General features: G+C 43.0%; 3 protein-coding genes across 3 annotated transcripts in view; 2 read left to right on the top strand and 1 right to left on the bottom strand.

The window, feature by feature from the left end:
- Nucleotides 1-11,806, top strand: part of fbxl19 (F-box and leucine rich repeat protein 19) — a 28,529-nt gene extending 16,723 nt beyond the window's left edge. The window contains exons 4-12 of the mRNA XM_084744397.1: nucleotides 454-540; nucleotides 1,066-1,251; nucleotides 2,724-2,756; nucleotides 3,900-5,227; nucleotides 6,088-6,251; nucleotides 6,562-6,723; nucleotides 7,877-8,098; nucleotides 9,404-11,237; nucleotides 11,766-11,806. Of these exons, the coding sequence (XP_084600523.1) occupies nucleotides 454-540; nucleotides 1,066-1,251; nucleotides 2,724-2,756; nucleotides 3,900-5,227; nucleotides 6,088-6,251; nucleotides 6,562-6,723; nucleotides 7,877-8,098; nucleotides 9,404-9,669 (2,448 nt within the window). The 3' untranslated portion in view covers nucleotides 9,670-11,237; nucleotides 11,766-11,806. The remainder of the gene's footprint in view (nucleotides 1-453; nucleotides 541-1,065; nucleotides 1,252-2,723; nucleotides 2,757-3,899; nucleotides 5,228-6,087; nucleotides 6,252-6,561; nucleotides 6,724-7,876; nucleotides 8,099-9,403; nucleotides 11,238-11,765) is intronic.
- A 2,657-nt stretch (nucleotides 11,807-14,463) lies between these two features.
- The window catches only part of LOC146308892 (serine/threonine-protein kinase WNK4-like), a 107,435-nt gene continuing 96,898 nt past the window's right edge, over nucleotides 14,464-25,000 (bottom strand). The window contains exon 25 of the mRNA XM_084744994.1: nucleotides 14,464-16,093. The gene's annotated coding sequence lies outside the window, so the exon portion shown is untranslated. The remainder of the gene's footprint in view (nucleotides 16,094-25,000) is intronic.
- The window catches only part of kpnb1 (karyopherin (importin) beta 1), a 26,113-nt gene continuing 20,686 nt past the window's right edge, over nucleotides 19,574-25,000 (top strand). Inside the window, exons 1-3 of the mRNA XM_084743640.1 lie at nucleotides 19,574-19,902; nucleotides 21,079-21,137; nucleotides 24,974-25,000. The exon at nucleotides 24,974-25,000 is cut by the window's right edge and continues 156 nt beyond it. Of these exons, the coding sequence (XP_084599766.1) occupies nucleotides 19,863-19,902; nucleotides 21,079-21,137; nucleotides 24,974-25,000 (126 nt within the window). The 5' untranslated portion in view covers nucleotides 19,574-19,862. The remainder of the gene's footprint in view (nucleotides 19,903-21,078; nucleotides 21,138-24,973) is intronic.

Here is a 25,000-nt window from a genome sequence, read left to right on the forward strand (position 1 = left end):
CACAAATATTTCAACATAGAGATACATTCTGTTCTTCTTGTCACAACACGTGTTTTAATCCCTGAGGGGAAACTGAGGCTCAACAAAGAGAATAATAATGAAGGGAGAACGTTGACGTGGAACTCTGAGGGACAGAAACACTTCCTGTCAAATATAAAGTCATTAAAGTCCTGAACTTCGTTGTCATTTTGTCTTTGTTAAGAAGCTAAATTACTGCAGTAATAACCGTTAATTAATCCTGTCAAAATCTTTTAAAATAGATCCAAACATGTGAAACATCCGTCTGCTCCACCTGTTTTCACGTGTTTGGACCTATTTTTCACGTAATGATCAATCTGCCAATAATTTTTCCAATAATCAATTATTTGTTTGGGCCATAAAATGTCAGAAAATGTTAAAAAAAAATCCTGTCAATTGAAAAATAGGTGTACTGAGTGTGTGGTTTGTCCTCAGATGGGTAAAGCTGAAGGAATCATCAACGATGAGATCCCAAACTGCTGGGAGTGTCCAAAGTGCCACAAGGAGGGAAAAACCAGTAAGGTAAGAGTCCGACATCGTCACATGTCCTAAAAAGGACACCATACAGACGATCTATTAGTAGCAGTTTCCTGTAGCTGTTTTACCTTGGGGGGGGGGGGGGGGTGTCTGGGCTGGAATGAGCGTGGTCCGTTGTTGGGGTCTTTGCAGGAGCTTCTCATCAAACGACCCCTTTACCATCATTACAGAACATCTGGACCTGAATAAACAGTTAACTCTGATTTATGTTCACATTTTTTATTTGATAAGAAGAACAGCTGTTATTGGCCCTTTTGATTAAAATAAAAATGAAATAATGGAATAAAAAAAATCTACAACTTGAATTTCTGGGTGGGCGTCCTGTTGGCAGGGCGGGGGCGTCTGTTGGGGGGGCGGGGCGCCCTGCCAAATACACTATAGGGGAAACACTGAGTAGGAAACAGTTCTGAGATTTTCAGAATAAAGTTGTCATACTGAGAGTAAAGTCATCGAAACAAAATCTGAAAATGCGATCGTGTCTGTAACTGTGAGATTGATGTTTGTGTCCAGGACCAGGCGGACGGCTCCGGTAAACGCAGGCTGGATAACGGCGAAGTGGGCCGCTGGAAGCTCACAGACGACCCACCCCCTAAAAAGAAAGCCCCACCCTCCCTGGAGGAGGGGGGGAGGACAGACGGGGGACACAAGAGGAAGAAGGAGAAGGAGCTGCCTCAGGACAGCGGGCCCAAGAAGAAGGTGAGCGAATGAGCTCCGAGTCTGTCTATCTGCCCGACTGTCTGTCTGTCCAGCTGTCTGTCTGTCTGTCTGTCTGTCTGTCTGTCTGTCTGTCCAGCTCTCTGTCTGTCTGTCTGTCTGTCTGTCTGTCTGTCTGACTCTCTGTCCAGCTGTCTGTCTGTCTGTCTGTCCAGCTCTCTGTCTGTCTGACTGTCTGTCTGTCTGTCTGACTCTCTGTCCAGCTGTCTGTCTGTCTGTCTGTCCAGCTCTCTGTCTGTCTGACTGTCTGTCTGTCCAGCTGTCTGTCTGTCTGTCTGTCTGTCTGTCTGTCTGACTCTCTGTCCAGCTCTCTCTCTGTCTGTCTGTCTGCCTGTCTGTCTGCCTGTCCAGCTCTCTGTCTGTCTGTCTGTCTGTCCAGCTGTCTGACTGACTGTCTCTCTCTTCTGTCTGCCTGTCTGTCTGCCTGTCTGTCTGTCTGTCTGTCTGTCTGTCTGTCTGACTCTCTGTCTGTCTGTCTGTCCAGCTCTCAGTCTGTCTGTCTGTCTGTCTGTCTGACTCTCTGTCTGTCTGTCTGTCTGTCTGTCTGTCCAGCTCTCAGTCTGTCTGTCTGTCTGTCTGTCTGTCTGTCTGTCCAGCTCTCTGTCTGTCTGACTCTCTGTCCAGCTCTCAGTCTGTCTGTCTGTCTGTCTGTCTGTCTGTCTCTCAGTCTGTCTGTCTGTCTGACTCTCTGTCCAGCTGTCTGACTGACTGTCTCTCTCTTCTGTCTGACTGTCTGTCCAGCTGTCTGACTGACTGTCTGTCTGTCTGCCTGTCTGTCTGTCTGACTCTCTGTCCAGCTGTCTGACTGACTGTCTGTCTGTCTGCCTGTCTGTCTGTCTGTCTGTCTGTCCAGCTGTCTGACTGACTGTCTCTCTCTTCTGTCTGCCTGTCTGTCTGCCTGTCTGTCTGTCTGTCTGTCTGTCTGTCTGTCTGTCTGTCTGACTCTCTGTCTGTCTGTCTGTCTGTCTGTCTGTCCAGCTCTCAGTCTGTCTGTCTGTCTGTCTGTCTGACTCTCTGTCTGTCTGTCTGTCTGTCCAGCTCTCTGTCTGTCTGTCTGTCTGTCTGTCTGTCTGTCTGTCTGTCCAGCTCTCTGTCTGTCTGACTCTCTGTCCAGCTCTCTGTCTGTCTGTCTGTCTGTCTGTCTGTCTGTCTGTCTGTCTGTCCAGCTCTCTGTCTGTCTGTCTGTCTGTCTGTCTGTCTGTCTGTCTGTCCAGCTCTCTGTCTGTCTGACTCTCTGTCCAGCTCTCTGTCTGTCTGTCTGTCTGTCTGTCTGTCTGTCTGTCCAGCTCTCAGTCTGTCTGTGTGTCTGTCTGACTCTCTGTCCAGCTCTCAGTCTGTCTGTCTGTCTGTCTGTCTGTGTATCTGTCTCTCAGTCTGTCTGTCTGTCTGTCTGTCTGTCTGTCTGTCCAGCTGTCTGACTGACTGTCTCTCTCTTCTGTCTGTCTCTCTCTCAGATGAAAGGAGCTCACGAGAAACGTCTCAAAAAGGTGCAAAGATTTTCTTTTCATTTATTCAACAAACTGCTGTGAAGTCGAGTTGATTTTGTTTGCGATTGTTTTGTTTTTGTTTGTTTGTTTTTATTTAATTGTTAGTTTTCGTCACATGTTCTGTTTTTGACAGGTTGTAGTTGTTTTAGTTGACTAACAGAAATGTCAGTATTATCTTCATCAAAGAAAATTAACTATTTGGGGAAAACGAAGACAGAAATTTTAAGCGAGACGGCGTCTTCTGGCTCTTTAGCTGATTAAACCTGCCCTTCTTACCTTTAACCTTTTCTGTTCAGAAACCCTTTGGTGTCATTTACAAACAAAATAAATAAAAGTTCCCAAACTATACTGAAAATAATAAATAAATAAATATACTCAATAATGTTCAATACAGAAGTTTTATTAGTCTTTTTTCACCATCAGGTTATTTGAGCTTAACTAAATATTTTCCTGACTGAACAGGAATTTTTGGATCACAAGATGAGCTGATAGTTTAAATACTGACAACGAAATCACTCATGATTCTGAATGTAAGAGAAGAACCAGCAGAGACGTTTTTAATATCTGCTCAACAGTCTGACAGTTTGAAGTGTGTGTAGGTTTTACTGGGAGAAACAGTCGTCAGAGTTACACTGGAATGTAAAGTTCGTTGTCTGCATCATGTGACCAAATGGGAAGAAGCAGAGTGACAGAGGTGGGAATTAACAAATACTTAGTTACTGTACTTCAGCAGAGTTTTCAGGAATCTGAACTTTCTGCTCCTCACATTTTCTAAACAGACTCGTTTCTTTAGTTTGAACGACTCTGAGGTGAATTATTGATTATTGTTATTTTGCATCATTGTGCTCCGCCTTCAAACATCCAGACTGATTTCAACATGAACGGACGAAACAATAAGACACAGAAAAGACGACTGACTGGTGGATCATCAGAGGACATCAGGACAGAAAAAGAAACTTCCTACTGTTTGAACTGGTTTTCTTCTGATTTGACAGAGACGTCACAGAGAAACTGACTCACTGCTGTCAGTTGTATCAAACACTGAAGTCTGACAGAACGACAGACACCAGGACGTCAGTCGTCTCCGTCTCCGTCTCCATGTCTCTCTGTTCTATTTGATGATTTTCGTGTTTCTTCCTTCAGAAACCCAAACAGGAGGCAGTTGAGTCCAATGGCCCCACCTCCTCAGCTGGAGGAGGAGCAGGAGGACTGCAGGGCTCCTCGACAACCGCTTCCTCTCAGGCTGGGAGTGGTGGAGGAGGCGGGGGAGGAGGCGGGGGTGCGGGGGGGACGTCGAGTGCAGACCAGCGCTCCCATCACAGAGAGAAACTGGAGCGCTTTAAGAGGATGTGTCTGCTGGAGCGTCGGCCCGAGTCGTCCTCCTCCTCCTCCTCGAGTTCAGAGTCTGACTCCGAGTCCGACTCCGACGACTCCCTGAGGGGGGAGCAGGCCGGAGGAGGCTCCTCGCCTTCATCATCCTCCCCCGCCCCGCCCCCTCCCATTGTTTTTGGTAACAGCAGCGGTGGGCGGTCAGAGCGCGAGAGGAGTCGTAGCGAGCGGGAGAGAGAGAGGGAGCGGGAGCGACGCCTGGCCGAGCTGGGCTTCAGCGCCAGCGAGGAGTCGGAGGGGGAGGGGGGGAGGGTGGAGGAGGAGGTGCAGGAGGAGGAGCAGGGAGGGGGAGGCAGTGGGGAGAAGGCTCGGCGGAGAGGAGGGGGAGGAGGAGGAGAGACGGGGTTACCTCCACGAGGACGGAAAGGAGGACTGCTGGACGGAGACGAGGAGGACACACCCACCTCTGACAGGACCAGGAAAAACTCCGCCTCCCTACCCCCGCCCTCGCCTCTCTCCTCAAATCAGCTGCCTCCATCCTCACAGCACGACGGCTTCACTGGGAAGCAGCGCAGCAATGGGCAGGAGGCACGCAATGGACGGACACGAGGAGGCACGGCTGGGGGAGGCGGGAGGGAAGGTGGGGAGAAGGAGAACGCCAGCGGAGTTCTGACCAATCACAGACACAGTGGGGTGGGAGGAGGCGGGACCAAAGGCAGCAGCAGCCGTGGCAACAAGATCCGTAGCAACAGTAAGAACCAGACGTCTAGAAGCAACCTCAGCTCCTCCTCCTCCTCCATTCCCACTTCAAACGGGGGAGGAGGAGGCGGCGGTGGTCCAGGGGTCGGCGGCTTGATGATGTCCGCAATGGCAGCGTCTCCGTGCTCACAGCCGTCCCGCCTCGCTCCGCGCTCTCAGATGATGAAGCGTAGCCCACCGGCCGTGCCCTCGCCCCCTCGACCCGTTCAGATGGAGAGACATCTGGTGCGCCCCCCCCCAACCTGCCCCGAGCCCAGCTGCCTGCCGCTGGACTCTGGCTCCTCCCACATCATGACCCGCGATGTGTGGCTGCGAGTGTTCACACATCTAAGCCAGAGAGAGCTGTGTGTCTGCATGAGAGTGTGCCGCACCTGGAGCCGCTGGTGAGTGACATCACACTGACGTCACACTGCTGCGGTTCAGTCAGACTACAAAATAAGAGTATATGCCGATGATTTAGATTTTATATTTCTGGGAGTTTAATGAATCATCGTCACAAGACTGTCGGTCCTGGAGAACAAATTAAAACAGGATGTTCTTGAAGCTTTACTGAATTTATTCTGAAATACGAGATACGAGCGGAACCTTTGTGCTTTCAGGTGCTCTTTGTTTCTGAGTTCATAAGAAAAATGTTAATTTTAAAAAAAGTTTTCTGAATTAAGGAGATAATTGAGAAACCTATCCGAAACCCTGTAACGGTCTCTAGTAAGCTCCACCCCCTCACCTTCACCTGAGACCCCTAATCCCCCTGCAGGAGCCAAACTTGTAGACTTGGTTTTACTGAAGGTTCTGTTGCACCCAACCTGTTATGAGAACCAACCCTCACCATCTAACCTGTTAACGACCCGACCCGACCCGACCCGACCCGACCCGGTCCACAGAGCACATTAAAGTAGCACAGCTGTCAGGACCACTCGGCGCACAGCGCCCTTAGATCAGTGGTCAGAGTGCTTCACCGCCCACTATAGTGGAACGATCTTGTTGAATGAATTGTTCCGTTCAGTGTTCTGAAGGTGTTCTGGACAGAGAGAACCTCCGATCTCGTAACGATGGAGAAACGGAGCTTTTTTTTTTTTTCTCAGTTAGTTTCTTTAGAAAAGAATTGATCAATATTATTTTGAGGGACAAGTTAAATTGACCGATGAATAAAACCACAATGTAAACATTTTTGTTGTTCAGTTGATGTGTTTCATGTTTGTCGTCTGCTCTCTGATTGGTTGATCTGTGTCCTTCTCTTCTTCAGGTGTTGTGATAAACGGTTGTGGACTCAGATCGATCTGAGCCGGCAACGCTCCATCACCCCCCCCATGCTGAGTGGTATCATCCGCCGACAGCCCGTCTCCCTCAACCTGGGTTATACCAACATCTCCAAGAAGCAGCTAATGTGGCTCATCAACCGCTTACAAGGTGCTGACACCACTTCCTGTTTACCTGCTGTTTGATATTCACTTCCCCGTCGCTGACGTCACATTTTGCACTTTATCAGAATAAAGAAAGAATTGTCTTGATAAACTAAAAAAAAAAACATTACATAGCAATTTTTCACCACTTTACCTTTTTTAGACATCGATCGATTGATGTCTACAAACCAATCACAGTCCACTGAAGAAATCTGTGATTTTATTACACAACACACGAGTTGTTGGTGAACTACTGACTCCGTCTGTTAGTGTGTCTGTGATGCTTCACTGTTGTAAAGGGTTTGTGTTGCGTTCAGGTCTGTTGGAGCTGAACGTGTCCGGCTGTGCGTGGCCGGCGGTCTCGGCTCTCTGTCAGGCCGTCTGTCCCTGTCTGAAGCTGCTGGACCTCAGCAGAGTGGAGGACCTCAAAGACTCACACCTGAGAGAGCTGCTGGCCCCCCCACCTGACACCAGGACAGGTGAGACGCTCGCACACTCTGAGGTCGCAGGTACGCTGAGTCAGGAACGTAACACGACCGATTTGTTTTGAGGGTTTAGACCACTAGAATTATTGTGAATGATTATTGATTATTGAGAGCAGTCTGGTGTAAAGTGACGGTGAAGTCGTTGATCAACTTCACTCGTTTATCTGGTTTTTATTTGTTTTTAAATAACACCTTTAACTGATAATTAAAGGAGATGACAGATTAAATCCATAAAATCTATGTGGTTTGGTGTTTAAGGCTTTTAAAATCAAGGTGTTTTTAAAGGGTTTTGTTTTACCCTTTTTAAGATGTTGGAGATAAAAACCCTTAAAATCAATCAAATAATACAAATGCCTTAACTTTAAGAGTTTCTTTTACTAATTTAAAAATGCAGGTATTGTTTTGTTTTTTTTTGTTTTGGTTTTTTTCTTCTTCTAATCAATTAATTTGCAGTTTAACCCCTGATTTGGGGTGAAAACCATGAACTTGTGATTAAAGGTTATTTAAAGGAACAAATTTTAAGGGGTTCTAATTTTACCATAATAACAACTTAAATGGACAACTAGTGGATTTCTTAAATATTTCAGCTTCATGTAATAAATATATTAGTTTATTAATTAATTGCATACTTTTGACATTTAAGTGGTTTTAAGGTTTTTTTTATTTAAGCTATTAAGTTTATTTTAATGATTTTGATTGTTGTTTCAACGTAAAAAAACAAAAACAAAACAAAAACCTTTAATCCTTTTTGACCTACCATAGAACGAGGCAGAGCACATCTTTACGTCTTTACATGCTGTAGCATTTTAGCATTTTGCTACACATCAGTACAACCTTTATATCCCAAGTTTTACTAACATGTGGTTAACTAACTAAATCAATTGCAAAAAAGTACAATAATCCACAACCAAATGCAAATCGTTTTTATATGTGTGTTGAAACGTGCAAGAAAACCACGTGATAGTTCGTGGTCACAGCATGATGATGTATATCGTAGGAAGGAAGGATCATAATGTTTTTTGTTGTGTGCTTTTTTCATTAGTGGAAGGAAAGAGTCTGTCTATCACGAGTTCTCTGCTCTCTGATTGGTCGATCAGCTCATTAACGTGTCTGTCACATGTTCTCTGCTCTCTGATTGGTCGATCAGCTCACGGTGAGACTAGAGTGGGGCGTTTCCAGAATGTGACGGAGCTGCGACTGGCCGGTTTGGACCTGACGGATGCGTCATCTCGTCTGTTGGTGCGTTACGTCCCTCACCTGACCAGGTTAGACCTGAGTCAGTGTGTGAACGTCACAGACCAGACGGTGCACACCCTCACCTCCCCCATCTCCCCCCTGAGGGAGAGTCTCACCCACATCAACCTGGCAGGTAAACAGTCATTTATCTCTAGCGATGCTTTTATTGTGAAGGAGTTCACGTCTCTGACTCCCACAGTGATACGTTCTTAAACATAACTGAAACCTCTGAAAACCAACAAAGAAGACAACGTTTGCCAGAATGAAAAGGACAAACTTCTGCTTTTTCTAAAATCTGATCACTGTGAGGAAAGAAGGAAAAGTTTTCATCCGTCACCATCTTTGCTCTCAGCGGAAAAAGTCGCACGCTGTGAAATATGATGGAAACTATCATGAAGAAAAAGAAAAACACTAAATAACACTGAAAAAAACCCAAAAAACAAAGGTCAAAGTTTTAGGGAAACTTACTTCAGGGGATTTTTGAGTTTTGAAATTAAAACAAAAAACATTTTAGACTTTAGTTCCGATAATTTCCTTTTATTTTTTAGTTTAGGGACTCAAATAAAATTCACAGCACATATTTATTTTTGGATTCAAAGATCTAAAGGAAGAAAAGTTTTCTTATTTTTCCGTTGTGTGTGAGTGTGTGTGTGTCTGTGTGTGTGAGTGTGTGTGTGTCTGTGTGTGTGTGTGTGTGTGTGTCTGTGTGTGTCTGTGTGTGTGTGTGTGTGTGTGTGTGTGTGTGTGTATGTGTGTGTGTGTGTGTGTGTGTGTGTGTGTGTGTGTGTGTGTGTGTCTGTGTGTGTGTGTGTGTGTCTGTGTGTGTCTGTGTGTGTGTGTGTGTGTGAGTGTGTGTGTGTGTCTGTGTGTGTGTGAGTGTGTGTGTGTGTGTCTGTGTGTCTGTGTGTGTGTGTGTGTGTGTCTGTGTGTGTGTGTCTGTGTGTGTGTGTCTGTGTGTGTGTGTGAGTGTGTGTGTCTGTGTGTGTCTGTGTGTGAGTGTGTGTGTGTCTGTGTGTGTGTGTGAGTGTGTGTGTGTCTGTGTGTGTGTGTGTGTGTCTGTGTGTGTCTGTGTGTGTGTGTGTGTGTGTGTGTGTGTCTGTGTGTGTGTGAGTGTGTGTGTGTGTGTCTGTGTGTCTGTGTGTGTGTGTGTGTGTGTCTGTGTGTGTGTGTCTGTGTGTGTGTGTGTGTGTGTCTGTGTGTGTGTGTCTGTGTGTGTGTGTGTGTGTGTGTGTGTGTGTCTGTGTGTGTGTGTGTGTGTGTGTGTGTGTGTTACAGTCAGTGTGAATCAGATGTGTAACACTGACCGGCCGCTCGCTGTCTCTGCCTGTCGATCAGTGCATCCCTACTAAATAATACTGTAGTATCAGCTGACGGTGTGTTTTTGTGTGTGTGTGTGTGTGTGTGTGTGTGTGTGTGTGTGTGTGTGTGTGTGTTCCAGGGTGTGTGAAGGTGACGGAGCAGTGTGTCCCGTTGCTGCGTCGCTGCGCCTCCCTGCAGACGGTGGACCTGCGCTCCTGCTCCCTTCTCTCCTCTGAGACCGGACAGCTGCTCTCCTTCCCCTCCTATGCGGTCGCATCCTCCTCCTCTTCCTCCTCCTCCTCATCCTCCTCTGCCGCCACCACGGTTGCTGCTTCATCCTCCTCCTCTACGTCAGTCTCCTCCTCCTGTCCTCCTGAAGACAGAACTCTGCTAAAGAACAGCTAAAGCCCTCCTCAAGGTCATGTGACAGTCCAGACAGCCTACAAGCCCCGCCTCCTGCCTCATTACACTACAGACAGATGAGGAAGAGGAGGAGGACGTGCAACATTTCTCCTGACGTTGGAACAGGTGTTGTTTTGTTGGTGACCACAGAAGAAGAAGAAGAAGAGGAGGAGGATATTTTGGGAAAGTTGTCGGTGATCGTTAAAAGAAAAAAATAGAAACCCTGAGCATGTACATATTTCTTCTCTGTACAATTTTGGGTGTGTGTATATATCTGTAGTTTACTGTAAATGACCCATAACCTTGGAAACATCCCAACACTCTTTTCCTTCCCTCCTTTCCTTCTATACTTCCTTCCGTCCTTTCATCCAACGACCAATCATCACGCCAGACATCCACCTGCTCATCAGTAGCTGCAGAACAGGGAACTGTGGGAAATCCATGCTTGATGTTGTGCAACCGCCCAAACACACACACACACACACACACACACACACACACACACACACACACACAGAGGAGGTCATAAACTTGTAGGTTTGTCTCTGGAAAAGACGTTTCAACCTTAAAATCAGGACACAGTCAGAAGATGAGTGTAAATCAAATCATTGTGGACTTCGGCTAACAGTTTGCCTTCACTTCCAGTCTTTGTGCTAAGCTACGCTAAATACATCAACTTCAGTAAATTGGTGAGTTTTTCCTTTATCCTAAAAGTCTGGTACAGTCAGAGAGCTCTTGTGATTACCCATAATCCCCCTCTCTGTAAGGCCACAGAGACAATCACGTCTCCCTGCAGAAGGATAGTTTCTGCCTTAAGATGGACAGATGCTGCGTTTCTCGCGCTTTAATCAAAACTTTTGTGTTTTATTTTCTCAGGACGTCGGAGCTCACACTGAATAGAACGTTCCAATGAGAACCGCAGTAAAGTTTATTCAAACAAGACAACTGCATACGAAAGGACATTGACAAGGAGACAGAAAGGTAGCGTTAAAAAGACAAATATGGATATACAGTCTGTTAACCTGCTGATTATATCGTCTTCAAATGTCTTTTTTCGGCCAATCAACAGTCAGAAATACAGTTCTTCATTAAAATAGTTTCAGAGTCATCACTTCATACAAGTAAACAAATAAATAAAAGTTTATGATGAAAAAATTCTGGACGGAGGATCACAGCTGGAGAGAATGAAACGACTCATTGATAAGAAATGTTTGAATTTACAGCGTGAAGGCCGCAGTCGCTGAGTTCACCTCTAAAGGCTACAGCTGATGTTTTTAAACCTGGGCGCCGTCTTTATTCATTCTGGGGTCTAAATTATTAAAAGGTACAAAAAGGTTTGGAATTAAATCAGCAAATCAAAACAGGCTGCAGCAGCATCACCTGATTTCAGCTCCTGAATCCGACGCAGGTGTTTTTATAGTGTGAACATTCTGATCTGAAGTCATGTGACTCTAAGGCCTGAAATTTTGTTTTGAATCTGCACAGTACAAGGTTGAGAAAACTCAAAATTAGATTAACTGAATTTTGAGTTTTGAAAAGGTTTTGCCAGCTACTTCCTCCCCAGACTGAAGGTCTGCAGGACCGCAGGACTGCAGGACTGAAGGTCTGCAGGACTGAAGGTCTGCAGGACTGAAGGTCTGAAGGTCTGCAGGACTGAAGGTCTGCAGGACCGCAGGACCGCAGGACTGAAGGACCGCAGGACTGAAGGACCGCAGGACTGAAGGTCTGCAGGACTGAAGGTCTGAAGGTCTGCAGGACTGCAGGACTGAAGGTCTGCAGGACTGAAGGTCTGCAGGACCGCAGGACTGAAGGTCTGCAGGAACGCAGGACTGCAGGACTGAAGGTCTGCAGGACTGAAGGTCTGCAGGACCGCAGGACTGAAGGTCTGCAGGACCGCAGGACTGAAGGTCTGCAGGACTGAAGGTCCGCAGGACTGAAGGTCTGCAGGACTGAAGGACTGAAGGTCTGCAGGACTGAAGGTCCGCAGGACTGAAGGTCTGCAGGACTGAAGGACTGAAGGTCTGCAGGACCGCAGGACTGAAGGTCTGCAGGACTGAAGGTCCGCAGGACTGAAGGTCTGCAGGACCGCAGGACTGAAGGTCTGCAGGACCGCAGGACGAGCTCAGCATCGTAATTTGTCAATACGAGTCCTTGATCAGCTCTTTATAACTGTGTCCTTTGTCTTTTAATGTAAAGTTCAGTCTTTTATCCTGAAAACAAAAAGCTCACTGCTCTGAAAAACAATTTAACTGTTATTAACATCGACTCCCTCTTCAAGACCCCAAAATATGTCAAATAGAGCTTAAAAATAGCAGAATGACCCTTTAATGAATGTATTCACACATTGTAAGGTGTGTGTGTGTGTGTGTGTGTGTGTGTGTGTGTGTGTGTGTGTGTGTTCGACCACTCTGACTGGAAAATTGAGACTCAGCGTCGTTTGCAAAGACAAATCAAATCAGTGTCACTAAACAGGAAATGACCTCACCACAATGATGTGCAGTCTTCAGACGCAAAATAAATCGCTGTCATACGGTCTCATCAGTCTGTTGCTAGGCAACGGCAAAATGGACGCCAAAATGGCGGCATCTAAAAGCTGCTGATGCTAACGTTTTGTCAAGCTAGTGAGGTGTCAAACTGACGCTGCTCAGAAAATCATGTTTCACAAAATTACAAAGAAAAACAGACAAAAACATTTTAATGATGCGTCGATTTTCTGGCTCAGTTTGACTGACGGCTCTGAAGATTGATAATTAAATCTGTGGTGTTAAAGGAACGTGATTGGTTCCTCATCACATGACCTGCGCTAACCAATCACTGCAAACAGCAACTCTGATATCGCTGCAGACACGTGGGTCATGTGATCATAATTAAACCATCATCATATCAACAATACTGATATTTTACTTGAAAGTCTTTATTGGGCGTAATTGATGGTGTGATGATGTCATTGTGGATCTCCACTGAAAAAGAACTCGTGATCTGAGCTCTCAGAAAATCTCCACGCCTGAAGACGGCGACGTTCTGATCATCTGAAGGCAACACAAGGTCTTCATCTTCCAAGAACTTTAAAGAAAACTGTGAAATGTTCCTTTAAAGCAGAAATCAGATTAGATGAACACAAAGAGTCTGAACGCGAGCCGCCATGTGATGACTGATGGCGTCTGTAAAACAACAATCTGACCTTTGATTTCACCTGCAGCATTTCGTCCAATCAGCTTCCTCCTGCTTCAGAGTTCGTGCTAAGCACGTTTAAAATGTCAGACTGTTCCTTTAAATAGCGACTCAGTCTCAGACCTTTGTCTTCTGGGCGGCGGCGGCGGCGGCGGCAGTGCAGGTGAAGGTCGTTCAGGTGTGGTTCTGTGTTCTCCTTCCTGTTTCCTCCTCGTGTGCGAGCGAGTGAGCTTCAGTGTCTTCAGCATTTCCCTCGGTTCCTCACCTGTTCCGCTTCTGTTCCTCACCTGTTCCTCACCTGTTCCTCACCTGTTCCTCACCTGTTCCTCCATTGTGTGTCTGCGTTTTGATCACCTGATCAGAATCGATCGATCGATCGATCGATCATGTTTTCTCAGGAGTTTTTTGTTTTTCTCTTTAAATCAGGTTTTAATTTATTTTCCATCCAAACAAACATTCCTGCGACAGAAAACACCTTTGTGTTTTCTTCCATTTCACACTCCTCCTCTTCCTCCTCTTCCTCCTCTTCCTCTTCCTCCTCCTCCTCTTCCTCCTCTTCCTCCTCTTCCTCCTCCTCCTCCTCCTCCTCTTCCTCTTCCTCCTCTTCCTCCTTTTCTTCCTCCTCTTCCTCCTCCTCTTCCTCCTCCTCCTCCTCTTCCTCCTCCTCTTCCTCCTCCTCCTCCTCTTCCTCCTCCTCCTCCTCCTCGTTGTTGTTTTGTTTGTTTTCAACATGATGATCTTCCTGTTTGCTGTTGAAGTTTGTTTCAGCCAAGAAAAGAAAAAACAGAAGAATAATCAACGTAAAAATACAGAATTCATGACTCAGTTTGTTAAAATCATGATCTCACATCTGAAAAATCTTCATTTAGTTTCTCAATCTGGATTTTTGATTTCTGTCAATTTATATATCAACATTATTCTGCCTGCTCTTATTGTACGATACGGACATCAAATACACTGCTTTTCAAATTAAAATACAGTGCTTTTCAAATTAAAATACAGTGCTTTTCAAATTAAAATACAGTGCTTTTCAAATTAAAATACGGTGCTTTTCAAATTAAAATACACTGCTTTCCAAAGGGCACATATTCAGTGGGCATGATCAGAAAACTACTGTTGACAGTTTTGTTTCTCTTTGCTCTTCACTGATTGGTCGTAATGATCATATGTAACAGTCATAACTGCTTGTAAGATGGCCAATTAAATTTGTAGCACTGGAGGAACACGATTTGCTTCGCCTCACATGACCAACATGGACCAGTCACCGCAAACGGCAACTTTATCTGCTTCAGACACTTCAGCAAAACGTCCTGCCTGCAGAAATGCTCGCGTCATGTGATCATAAGTATCTGCATTACAAGCTGATGCCGATATTTAATTTTAAAGTTTTTATCTGCAGATAATTTTGTGCGTTCTTCATAATTCACACTTAAAAGACTCGATTGCTCGATTTACCCGATCATCACTGACTTTTCAAAGTCACAAAATCTTCCTTCCTGCTTAAAATCAAGAGATATTTGAGTCAAAAGTCAAACTTTAAACTTGTCAACATGATATTTTGATTGAACATTAAGAATATTTTCAGTTTGTTTTCTTAACTTTTTGTCTGTTTTTTTGTTTTCTTGGCTAAAGTTTGCTTCTGTAATTTTTCTCCGGGGCCTCACATATAAAAAATCTGTCTGTTGGTTTCTGAATTCCTGTCAGGATCAAAGTTTTGACTTTTGATTTGTCACATAAAACGAGGAAATTGGCTCAAGTTCCTGCTTTTGTCTTCAGTACAAACAGACATTTTTCATATGTGACACCTGGATGATTGACATCCTGTCTTCACTCAGCTGTGACGGTTTTATTTTTCTGTGTGTGTGTGAACTGGCTGTCTGTCGTGTGAGGCAGTGGCACTGAGGTGGGCGGGGCATCATACTTCATATTGTTGTATTTTCAGATGTTTCAAATCAAAGCGCCAAACAAACGATGGACTACAGTTATAATGATGAAAAAATAATCAATATTCGTTTTGTCAGGGTAGAGTTCATAGTTGTTGCCTTGTACTGGCTAGCATGTTGTTAGCATGTTCCATGTTAGCTTCACAGTATCATGTTAGCTTCATAGTTCCACATTAGCTAGCTGGTTGGTTTCAAACATTCGCTCTGTTCTGTTGTTGCTTTGCCTTTGCTGCACTGAAGAACTGAAGCAAAACAAAATCTACAATTGGCCAGTTACAGGCTAGCTAGCTAACATTAGCCTGCAAGCTAATTAAGATTTGATTTCAGTGGTTCAAATGAATCCTAAATTATTACATTGCATATTAAAGAGCTGTGTTGTTAGCCAGTTAGCAGGCTGAGGTAACAAGCTAACACTTGCTAGCTAACTGGTGGTAGTTTGCTACAAAAGCAGTGGAGGTGAGGAAATGTAAACCACAAATCAAGTCAGAAAGATTTGATTAATTAATTCACAAGAGCAAATGAAGAATATTTAAATTACAGGAAATGGTGGGAAAGAGCCATTATTTAGTTATAGTTTTCCTAACAGCTCGCCGTCTTCCAATGTTCAATTAATTCACAAACTTAAGACTTTTTCTTTGAGCAACTGGTTTTGTCCATGTTAGCATCTCACATTAGGTCATCGGTTTTATTGTTCAGTAAACAAAAACATAAAAATGAAGAAGAAATAAGAAACCAAATTTAAATCCAGTCTGGAGAACTGACATTGTGTAACACTGATTCTTTTTTCCGTACATTGAGACCTGCATTGCTAGCTTGTTAGCTCTTTAGGAAGCTGAGATACCAAGCTGACGTTAGCATGTTAGCTAGCTAGCTGGTGTTTAGTTTGCTACAGAACAAGTAATGAAGGTTGGAGGTTATCGAGCTGAAACGATTATGTCTCAAGAAAAAAGTTCCAAAAGCTGCAGTTTCATCTGATTCATTATTTTTATTTTACTGTAAACTAAATCTGTTTGGATTTTGAACCACTGACTGATTTTAGATGTTGTGAAGGTCTTTCTTCACCAGTTTTGTGACACTGAAATGACAAAATGAAACATGAGTTTGAGCCGAAGCTGAAGTTGTTTCAGGTCATATCTCTGTCTGCTGTAGTCCAGGAAATAAAAAGTATCAGTATTTAAATTTTGAATTTCCATGACGGAGCTGTTCAGCAGCCAAACGCCTTGTTGTGCCATAAACACACCAGATCAACGTTTCACTGTGTTCAACGTCTGAATGGGTCACTTTTACGTGTGTGTGTGTGTGTGTGTGTGTGTGTGTGTGTGTGTGTGTGTGTGTGTGTACACGTTTTTTTTTTTTCTTTGTTTCAGTTGTTAGGGTTTTTTTGCTGTTGTTTTGTTTGTGTTTTTTTTACTGTGACTGTAATGTGGCGGTCGACGCCTCACATGTTCTGTTAATGATGCATATCACAGCTTCAAACTTCACCTAGCAACAGGTGAGGAGTTCAATTCTGGTTGGACAATAATCCCCCGACTCCTGAAAGCTCTTATCCAATCAGACATCCAGACATATCTCATCTTCTCTATCTTAGTAAAATGTTTCACGTGTTTATGGGTGTTTTTAAAGATGCACTGGATCATCATCATCATCATCATCACCTTCATCCTTGCCTTTTGCCAAATGTAGTTTTTGTTGTGAAAAGGGGCATTTTATCCCGATTTTTCTTTGTTTGCGTTTTGTTCTTTTTTATACTTTGTCCATGACTCTTCCGCTGTGTTGACAAAAAAATAGAGGAAGAAGTTGAAACAAAAAGTAAAAAGTGACACAAAAAGACCAACTCAAGGCAGCTACGTATGAGTGACTACTGTAAAATGAACTAATAAAGAAGCAAATGGGTCTGTTTTTACTCAACGTGTTTCTGTTTGTTCACGAGAACTTTACGAAGGACGAACCTGTACTCAGAGCTCCGTCAGCCAATAGGAAAGAAGTTGAGCAGTGATAGCCCCTCCCCATTTATGTAATGAAGCAAAAAACAAAATACAGAAATAAAAAAACTTTTGAGAGGAAATGAGAGGAATAATACATAAATAAAAATTAATTAATAAATTAATTCTCTCACTCTGGAGAATTGAGACAATACCGTATTTAGATTTTTACTGTAAAACATTTTAAAGATCATTTTTTTGTCTTTTAAACCGCCTGCTGATTAAATTATTGATTAAATGTAGACGTCGACTCTGATGGAAAATCTGACGTCTTCCAGACTCGACAAAATGTTCCATGTTTTCTTTTCACAGCGTCGTCGTAGTGATCAGACATTTTATTTTTTAAAGTGTCTCAGAGTCTCTTCATGTGAATCAAAATACACATTTTAATCCATAATTCTTATTGATCTTTGATGTAGAAGGACTACAGAGTCGACTTGTTATAGCTGAGACACATCTGATAGAAATATTGTGGAATGAATTTGTCTAAAAATAGAAAGTTTACCAGAGTTGCCTTTTTTTAAACCAGGAAGTGAGACAGGGGTCCTTCTGTACAGCTGACTCTTTTTATGCCTGATTAAATCATCTGGGACACAACTTTATCTTTAAAGGGCCAACATCTTCATACAAATATATTTTAAAACAAAGATGATTATACCATCACGTTTTTACACCTGTGTTATCAGCAGGTGTTGTTAGTTTGAGATTTTGAAGGATTTTAAAACATTTTTAAATTGTGTGAAGTTGTGAATTCTTGTCAGTTTTTTTGACACAGTGACAATTTACAAATTAAAACAAAGCAAAATAACAACATTTTATAAATTCCATATTAGTCTGCACACAAGCCTCATATATGTATTACATATATGTATATATGTATATATATATATGTATATATATATACATACATACATTTATATATATATATATATATATATATATATATATATATATATATATATATATATAATGTATGTATGTGTATATATATATATGTATATATATATACATACATACATTTATATATATATATATAAATGTATGTATGTATATATATATACACATACATACATTTATATATATATATATATAATGGTATTTTCTAAATTATTTAAAAAAAAAAAATCTGCCGGCAAAATACAAATTTGACTTCAGCCACGTGCGCGTGCGAGACAGAACGAGCGCGCAAGAGGAGCAATGGGCTCGTGCGGGAGACACATATGAGGAGTGTATTGCTACGTTCAGGTGTTCCTCGGAAACTTACATATTCGTGTTTAAGACATGAAATGTAATGAGATCAATTAATATTCAACTTTCTGAGTCTAATATCATATCTGAAACAATTAGTGATGGCTGATTAATCAGTTTTACCACTAAGTTTAATCAGGTAGGATCCAGAATCTATGATATTAATAATAATAATAATAATAATCATAATAATAATAATAATGATAATAATAATAATTTGAGAGTAAAATATTTTTTTGTCCATTTTCTAATTGAGAAAATCATCAATAATAAAAATAATTGTTTATTGTTTATGATTAAATCGTCTGTAAAAAGCACCGTTCTTTAACTAATTATTGTTCTAACAAGGTTGTTTATGAGCGATATAACTTTTAAACTGAGGGAGGAGGTTAACAATGAAAAGTTGTTGAGCTGAATGTTCATAATATCACTGAACGAATCCATATAATGTAAACATGAAACATAATGTAACAGCAGCATCACGTTGTCATGGTAACCTCTGTTTGGTGATGCAGAGTCATTTTCCCCGTTTGCTCCAGATCATATTAACTCTTTAAATTGACATGGTTTATAATCCACACAGTAAAATAATGATGAAGCAACTACAGACACTTTGAAGACTTTTTACTGTTTTCTGTTTTGTCTGTGATTTTGCAGCTCAGATCACTGATTAGAAAATTGATCATCATTGATCACAGACGATCTTAAATCAGTTCCACTCATTTTCCGTTGGTTTGGTGAAAAACTTCAGTGATGTCCTCGTCTCTGTCATCAGAGGACAGAGTCAGACAGACTTCATCATGTTTAAATCTGCTGGATGGACTTTTATTGTTTAATGTTTTCATGTTAGAATAAACGGCAGCATTAAGACCACATTTAGTCCATCAGTCATTTTCTCACATCATTCTTCTTCTCCTGCTTTATTTGTCATGTATTTTTTTTCCACAGCTCATAATTATAACAACTTGATGGTTTTGACTTCAGTAAGACGCTCGATCGCTTCATTTCATGAGGAAGAAGAGTCAAATGAAACAAACGCCGCTTTTATGTGAAACGAAAGTCTGGATTAACAAAGAGAGCTGATAACCACCATCGTGATCCTCGTTATCTCTGATCCAGGTTTTAGGTTTTGTTGATCCAGAGAAAGTCTGACTGTGTTGAACTTCCTGTAGTTCAGCCCTCAGGTCTGTTCAACTGGTGCCAGTGGGCCAAATCCGGACCTTTCATCATTCATAAATATAAAATTCTAAAATGATGAATAAATAATTTCTTCAAATGAGAGCGAGATGTTAAAGATGTTAAAGATGATGTTAAAAACAAAACTGAAAAAATACAAACTACATATGAGCTCAGATTACAAAGATGTTTTTTCCTGTTATAAAAAAAAATTCTTTTCCAAGTGTGAACACACACGCGCGCGCGCGTATATACACACATATACTATATATGTATAAAATATAATATTATATATAAAAGATGACAGCGCAACAAAACATTCTTATACATCGTTAAAATGTCCGACGGTCCCTGAAGGCAGCACGTCACCCTGCCGTCAGTGCGTGATATCCTTCCGCGGGAGAGAAGCGCGCGGCCCTTTCCCTCCCGACAACACAGGATGCAAACGGGCGGCGGTGAAGCTACGAGACGTTACTCTACGCCACGCTCGTTATCATTTTCCGCACCATCCGAGTGAAGAACGCCGACCCAGCACCGGGGATCCTCCGTCTCTTCACTACCGACTGACCCGCCCTGCGGCCGCACCGACTGAACCCCGTGGAAGAAATCTAATCCTCCTTGAGCGCTGCGCGGCAACCGAAACTCCCGAGCTACGACCGAGCGAAGAAACAGAGGAATGGAGCTCATCACTATTCTGGAAAAAACCGTCTCTCCGGGTGAGTATCAGCATCGCACACTCCCGCACATCCTGCTCGCCTTCCGAGGCGGTGTCCCAGGCGGTGACCTGCGTGATGAGCGGCCGCGTTCAGCTCTGGAGAGCCGGTCAAAGTTTGAAGCAGGCAGGAGGGAAATGACTCGTTAGCCGAGCGGGGTCGTGTCCAGAAGGGAACCCTCTATTAGCGAAAGTCTCACCAGATTTGTACGCGTTGTGCCGTTGTTATGCTAATTGTATAATTTAATTATGTTTTATAGTGTGCGGTTGTTGTAGTTCAGATCTGTACAGGTTTAAATACCAATATTTGATGTGGTGACAGTTAGAAAAAAAACAGAATTTGTGTTAAAAATATCCCTCTCGCGAGATCTTTCGCGGCTCTGGGGTTCCCTTCTAAACAGGACCGCTTAGCGGGCTGCTAGCTCCTAATGCTAATCGAGGTAACGTCACGGCCTCAGTCCCCGCAGACACCGCAGCTGACTCCGCACTCTTTTACAGTGTGACGGTGTGGATTAGCCGCTCAGGTGAGCTCTGTACGCGGTGTCATGCGGTGATGGTGCAGCTACGCGGAGGCTCTGACAGCAGCAGCGATCTGCCCATGCCTCAGTTAGCCACGCTGTTAGCCTGTTAGCTCGGATCATTCAAAGTGTCGGCCGCCTGTCCGCACGCCTGCCGGGCTGACGGGACTTGTGAGCCGCTCAGAGGACAGAAAAGTCCCGTCAGGTGTGACATGAGGCACCTGCACAGCTTTAAACCGAGTTACTGCTGTTTGAACGGGGTTGTTGTCTCTCCGCAAAACTTTTATTTCTGTCCCTCTGAACGTGTCCCGGTGGCCGGCTAACGTTAGCATGCTAACCGACAGTCTGTCGCTTCACGATGGCTAACGTTAGCATGCTAACCGTCAGTCTGTCGTTTCACGGTGGCCAACGCACGTTGGAGCCTCGCCGTGTCGGTTCAGCAGCAGCAGAGGGGCCACACCTGCACCGGAACGACACCTTAATGTGATCCACTAGCAGAAAATACCCGCAATATTCCCGTGTCGTGTGTTCAGACCAGCCGCCGAACCTGTTTCACACCCAGTTTGTGGCTCTCTCACGCACACTCAGTGCAGCCGTGTGTTAGCCTTCATGCTAACTGTCAGCTAACGAGCTAACCCCTCTCCCCCTCCCCCTCTCCTCAGATCGGAATGAACTGGAGGCGGCACAGAAGTTTCTGGAGCAGGCGGCGATAGAGAACCTGGTCAGTATGATGGAGTTACTGGTGTTACTGGTTTTACTGTAACTGTCCTGCTGCTACAGCAGCACGGATGTAGCAGAGAGGAGCTCAGGACAGCTGGAGCCCGCCCGGCTTCCCCTCTGCTTCTGCTCACCCCCCCCCCCCCATCACACACATTCACACACACACACACACATTCACACACACACACACACTCTCACTCTCACACACTCTCTCTCACACACACACACACTCACTCTGCTAGCGTTAGCATTCCATGGACAGAGCTACACCCATCTGATGTGTTGAGGGCTGCAGATCTGTTCACACACTGAAGCTAAGCTAACCTGAATTTACCTGAATTATAAACACACACACTCTGCTTCCTGTTCACCAGAGCTGGTTATCAATACTTGAAGCTATTGATTGAAGTAACCCAGTACCAGGTAGTATCATCACTTCTTCAGTTAAATGATATCTGCTGCTTTCTGTACTTTTGGTACCGAGATCAAGAAAAACACGACTCTTTCAAAAAGCATTTCAAAGAGTTTTACATAAAATGGAAAAGTATCAAGAGAAAATATAAAAGGAACATAAAAGCAAAACAGTGACGTTTCAACACAATTAAGAGTTAAAACTGAAAATGAGATAAGATTAAATGGGAAAGTAAAAGTTTAAACTGCATTGAAAGATTTTATTCCATTAAAGACAAACAGAAAAGTGTTCAGTCTTCATTTTCGGTGTAGTTTGTCTCTGAATGAAAACTGAATGCTGCCTCCCCACGTTTAGTTTTGACTCGGGACAGAAAGTAGACCTGATCCAGAGGACGTGATTTATAAACAGCAGTGTGTTGAAATCAGTTCTGTGGCAGATGGGAAGTCGGTGTGAAGAGCAGAGAACTGGACTGATGTGATCCACTTCTCTGGTCTTAGTGAGAACACGAGCCGCAGCTGAATCATGGCGCTGTAAGTTTTTAAATGACGGCCGGTCCTGCTTTTCACCTGCTCGTAGTTTTGTTCCTGCACCTTCAAACTGATGTGATCTGAGCTCAACATGGAGCTTTTTTCAAACAGCAGAAATGTTTTGTCTGAAATGGAAAATCTGCCTCTAGAAACTTAATAAAGTGGACAGTTATTATATTTCATGTATATTATGTGTGGAGACTTTTACCTTAGTGAGATTTAGAACGCTGTATTTTCACACTGTGGTTGGTGTCAGTACTTTGATTGAAATAATGAATCCTTCCACCTGTGGTTGGCTGACTGCACCTGTGTTTTACCTGCAGAGGCGTCTCGTTAATGTTTGTGATGTCACTGCAGCGTCTGCTTGCTGCTAACCTGCGAGCTTTGAGCTCAGTGAGCCGTCAGAGTCGTGTCATTGCGATTTCATGACTTTCAATGTAACGTCCAGTTCAGGCGGCTGTCTGACAAAAATCAGAGGGTCGCTTGTCTGCAGTGTTTGAGATCAGAGCTGCTACAGTCAGAAACGTGGGAAAATTGATTAAAATGTCACATTTCGGGCTGCAGCTAACGATGATTTTCATCATCGATTATGTTGATTAATTTTTTTTTCAATTTGTTTGGTCCCGAAAACGGTGAAAAATTTGATCAAGAACCAGAAAAGAAACCATTACTAAAAATGATAAATCAATTGTGAGAATATTTGGCAAGTAATTTAATAATTGATTAATAATCGAATAATAAATTAAACGTTTACCATTTCAAATTAAATATGATGAAATGTTCCCATCTACACATCGTTTCTACAGCTCCTTGTAAAAAATCACACCATAGTAATGTTGTAAATGAAAATGTGACATAAATTCCTCTAATATCACAAATCAAATTGCAAGACCCTTCAGATACTGACAGCGAAGCCGCAACCAGTAAACGTTGGACTTTTTACTTTAAAAATGACTAAAACAATTAATGAATCATCGAAATAGTTGGCAACTAGTTTTCTTCTGATGGACTTATTGATTAACAGATGAATGTTTGCAGCTGTAGTGGAGGTGAATCAGTGGATTGTTTGAACCAGCTGTTGCTGGTTGTGAGTGTAAACGGCTCCACTGACTGCAGGACTGACTTCACTTCAGTGTTGTGCACAGTCATGGAGGCCTGATGCACCACAGAGCATGATGGGACATTTTTACAGTGATGATGCAGCACTCCTCACACTGATCACACGTCAATATGATCAGTGCTGATGGAAACACGGTCGACCAGGAAGGAACTCTCTATCAAACAGCTGTTTTCACCATCCATCCTGATAATGTGCTCTAATGAAAAACCTTAAAGGGCAAGTTCACCAAACTTACATGAAACATTCTAGAGCTGCGGTTTTTCATCAATTATTGAATTAATCACCAACTATTTTGATAATGGAGTTATTTTTAAAGGAAAAAAGTCCAAAATTCTCCGATTTCTGCTTCTTAAATAAGATTATTTTCTGGTTTCAGTGGATGTCTGTACGCTCCACCTGTTTTCATGTGTTTTTCAGTTGAGATTGTGATATTTGTTGGGGCCTAAACTAGAACTGCAATGATAAATCGATTATGAAATGAATGGTCAACTGTTAGTGATTAATTGTGGTGTCGATGCGAGCAGCACATGTGACAGGAATAATAGACAGAAATCAAACTATTCAGAATATTTGATCACACAGAATTCTGACACCTTTGAGGAAATACTTTTAAAACTGTGGTAACTGTTGGGATATTAAAGGTTTTGCACATTAATTTTTGCTCTGTGCTCCACATTGATCCCTGCAGTTTAGTGTCCACATGTCCAACGTTTTATGCAGAGTCTCCACAGACCAGAATGGCTGTTTTCGTCTACCCATTTTATATTAGCTGGACTTCAAACTAATGCAGAATTTTTGCTAAATGTGTCTGTGTCTGTTAATGAGACATAATAAATTGTTAATAATCTTGTAGAGGGAGTAGGTGTTTATAACTGTTAAACTGATCAAAATGTTAATGGAGTTTGGCAGCAGTGAGACGATTTTCAGAGCAGTGGGCTTGATGTTTTTATAAACAGTTAATCAACTGACAGAGTTATAAAGCATGGAGGACTCATCGCTGTCTGTGTCTGTGGAGGAGGGAGGCGAAGGGAAACAACTCGCTTTAACCATAGATCCTATATTAAACAGCATTACATCTTATTTAATTGTCAGTCTGTGGCTCCAACTTACGGTTTAGACTGCAGGACTCATTTTTGGACAAACATTGGCTTCATATTGCTTCTTGAAATGTGCCTGAGGTTAAAGCTGCACAATATATCGTTCGAGCATCGCCATCGCAGTGTACGTGTTCACAATAGTCACATCGCAGGTCCTGTGATGTAGGAGGCAAACGAACTAAACGTGTTCTCATCTAATTTCATGGGTACCTGACACACACTGCGCGCAGCGATCCACCAATCACAGTGGTTCTTAATCAGTTTGCCAAAGCAGACCACGCCCCTGCATGTGCAGTGAGTCACCAGGTCAGTGCAGGTTAATTGAGTCGTGGCAGCAGAACATAAAGTGTTATTCAAGTCATCTGGTGAAAATTCCTGTATTTTTTCATATCACAATATATATCACGGTTAAAAAATCACTGTCAGTTTTTTCCGATGGCGTGCGGCTCTGCTGAGGTCATTTTAGCTGGTTTGAATTCATGTGCTCGTTTTTGCTCAAACAGTTTGTTAAATGAATATTGACAATTACATCACAAAAAAAATCTGATTTTTGTTTTGGACCAACTCTGAAAACTGCAACAAAAACAAACGTAAAAAAACAAATTGTTGTGGGCCTGCAGGTGACCACAGGAAGTCGACTAACTGGTGTTTTTCCGTCTTTGTCCCCTTGTCCTCCCTCAGCCCACGTTCCTGGTGGAGTTGTCTAAA

The sequence above is a fragment of the Lutjanus erythropterus genome, chromosome 19, assembly GCF_056507025.1.
Source record: "Lutjanus erythropterus isolate fLutEry1 chromosome 19, fLutEry1.hap2, whole genome shotgun sequence".
In the NCBI taxonomy this organism is placed as follows: domain Eukaryota; kingdom Metazoa; phylum Chordata; class Actinopteri; order Lutjaniformes; family Lutjanidae; genus Lutjanus; species Lutjanus erythropterus.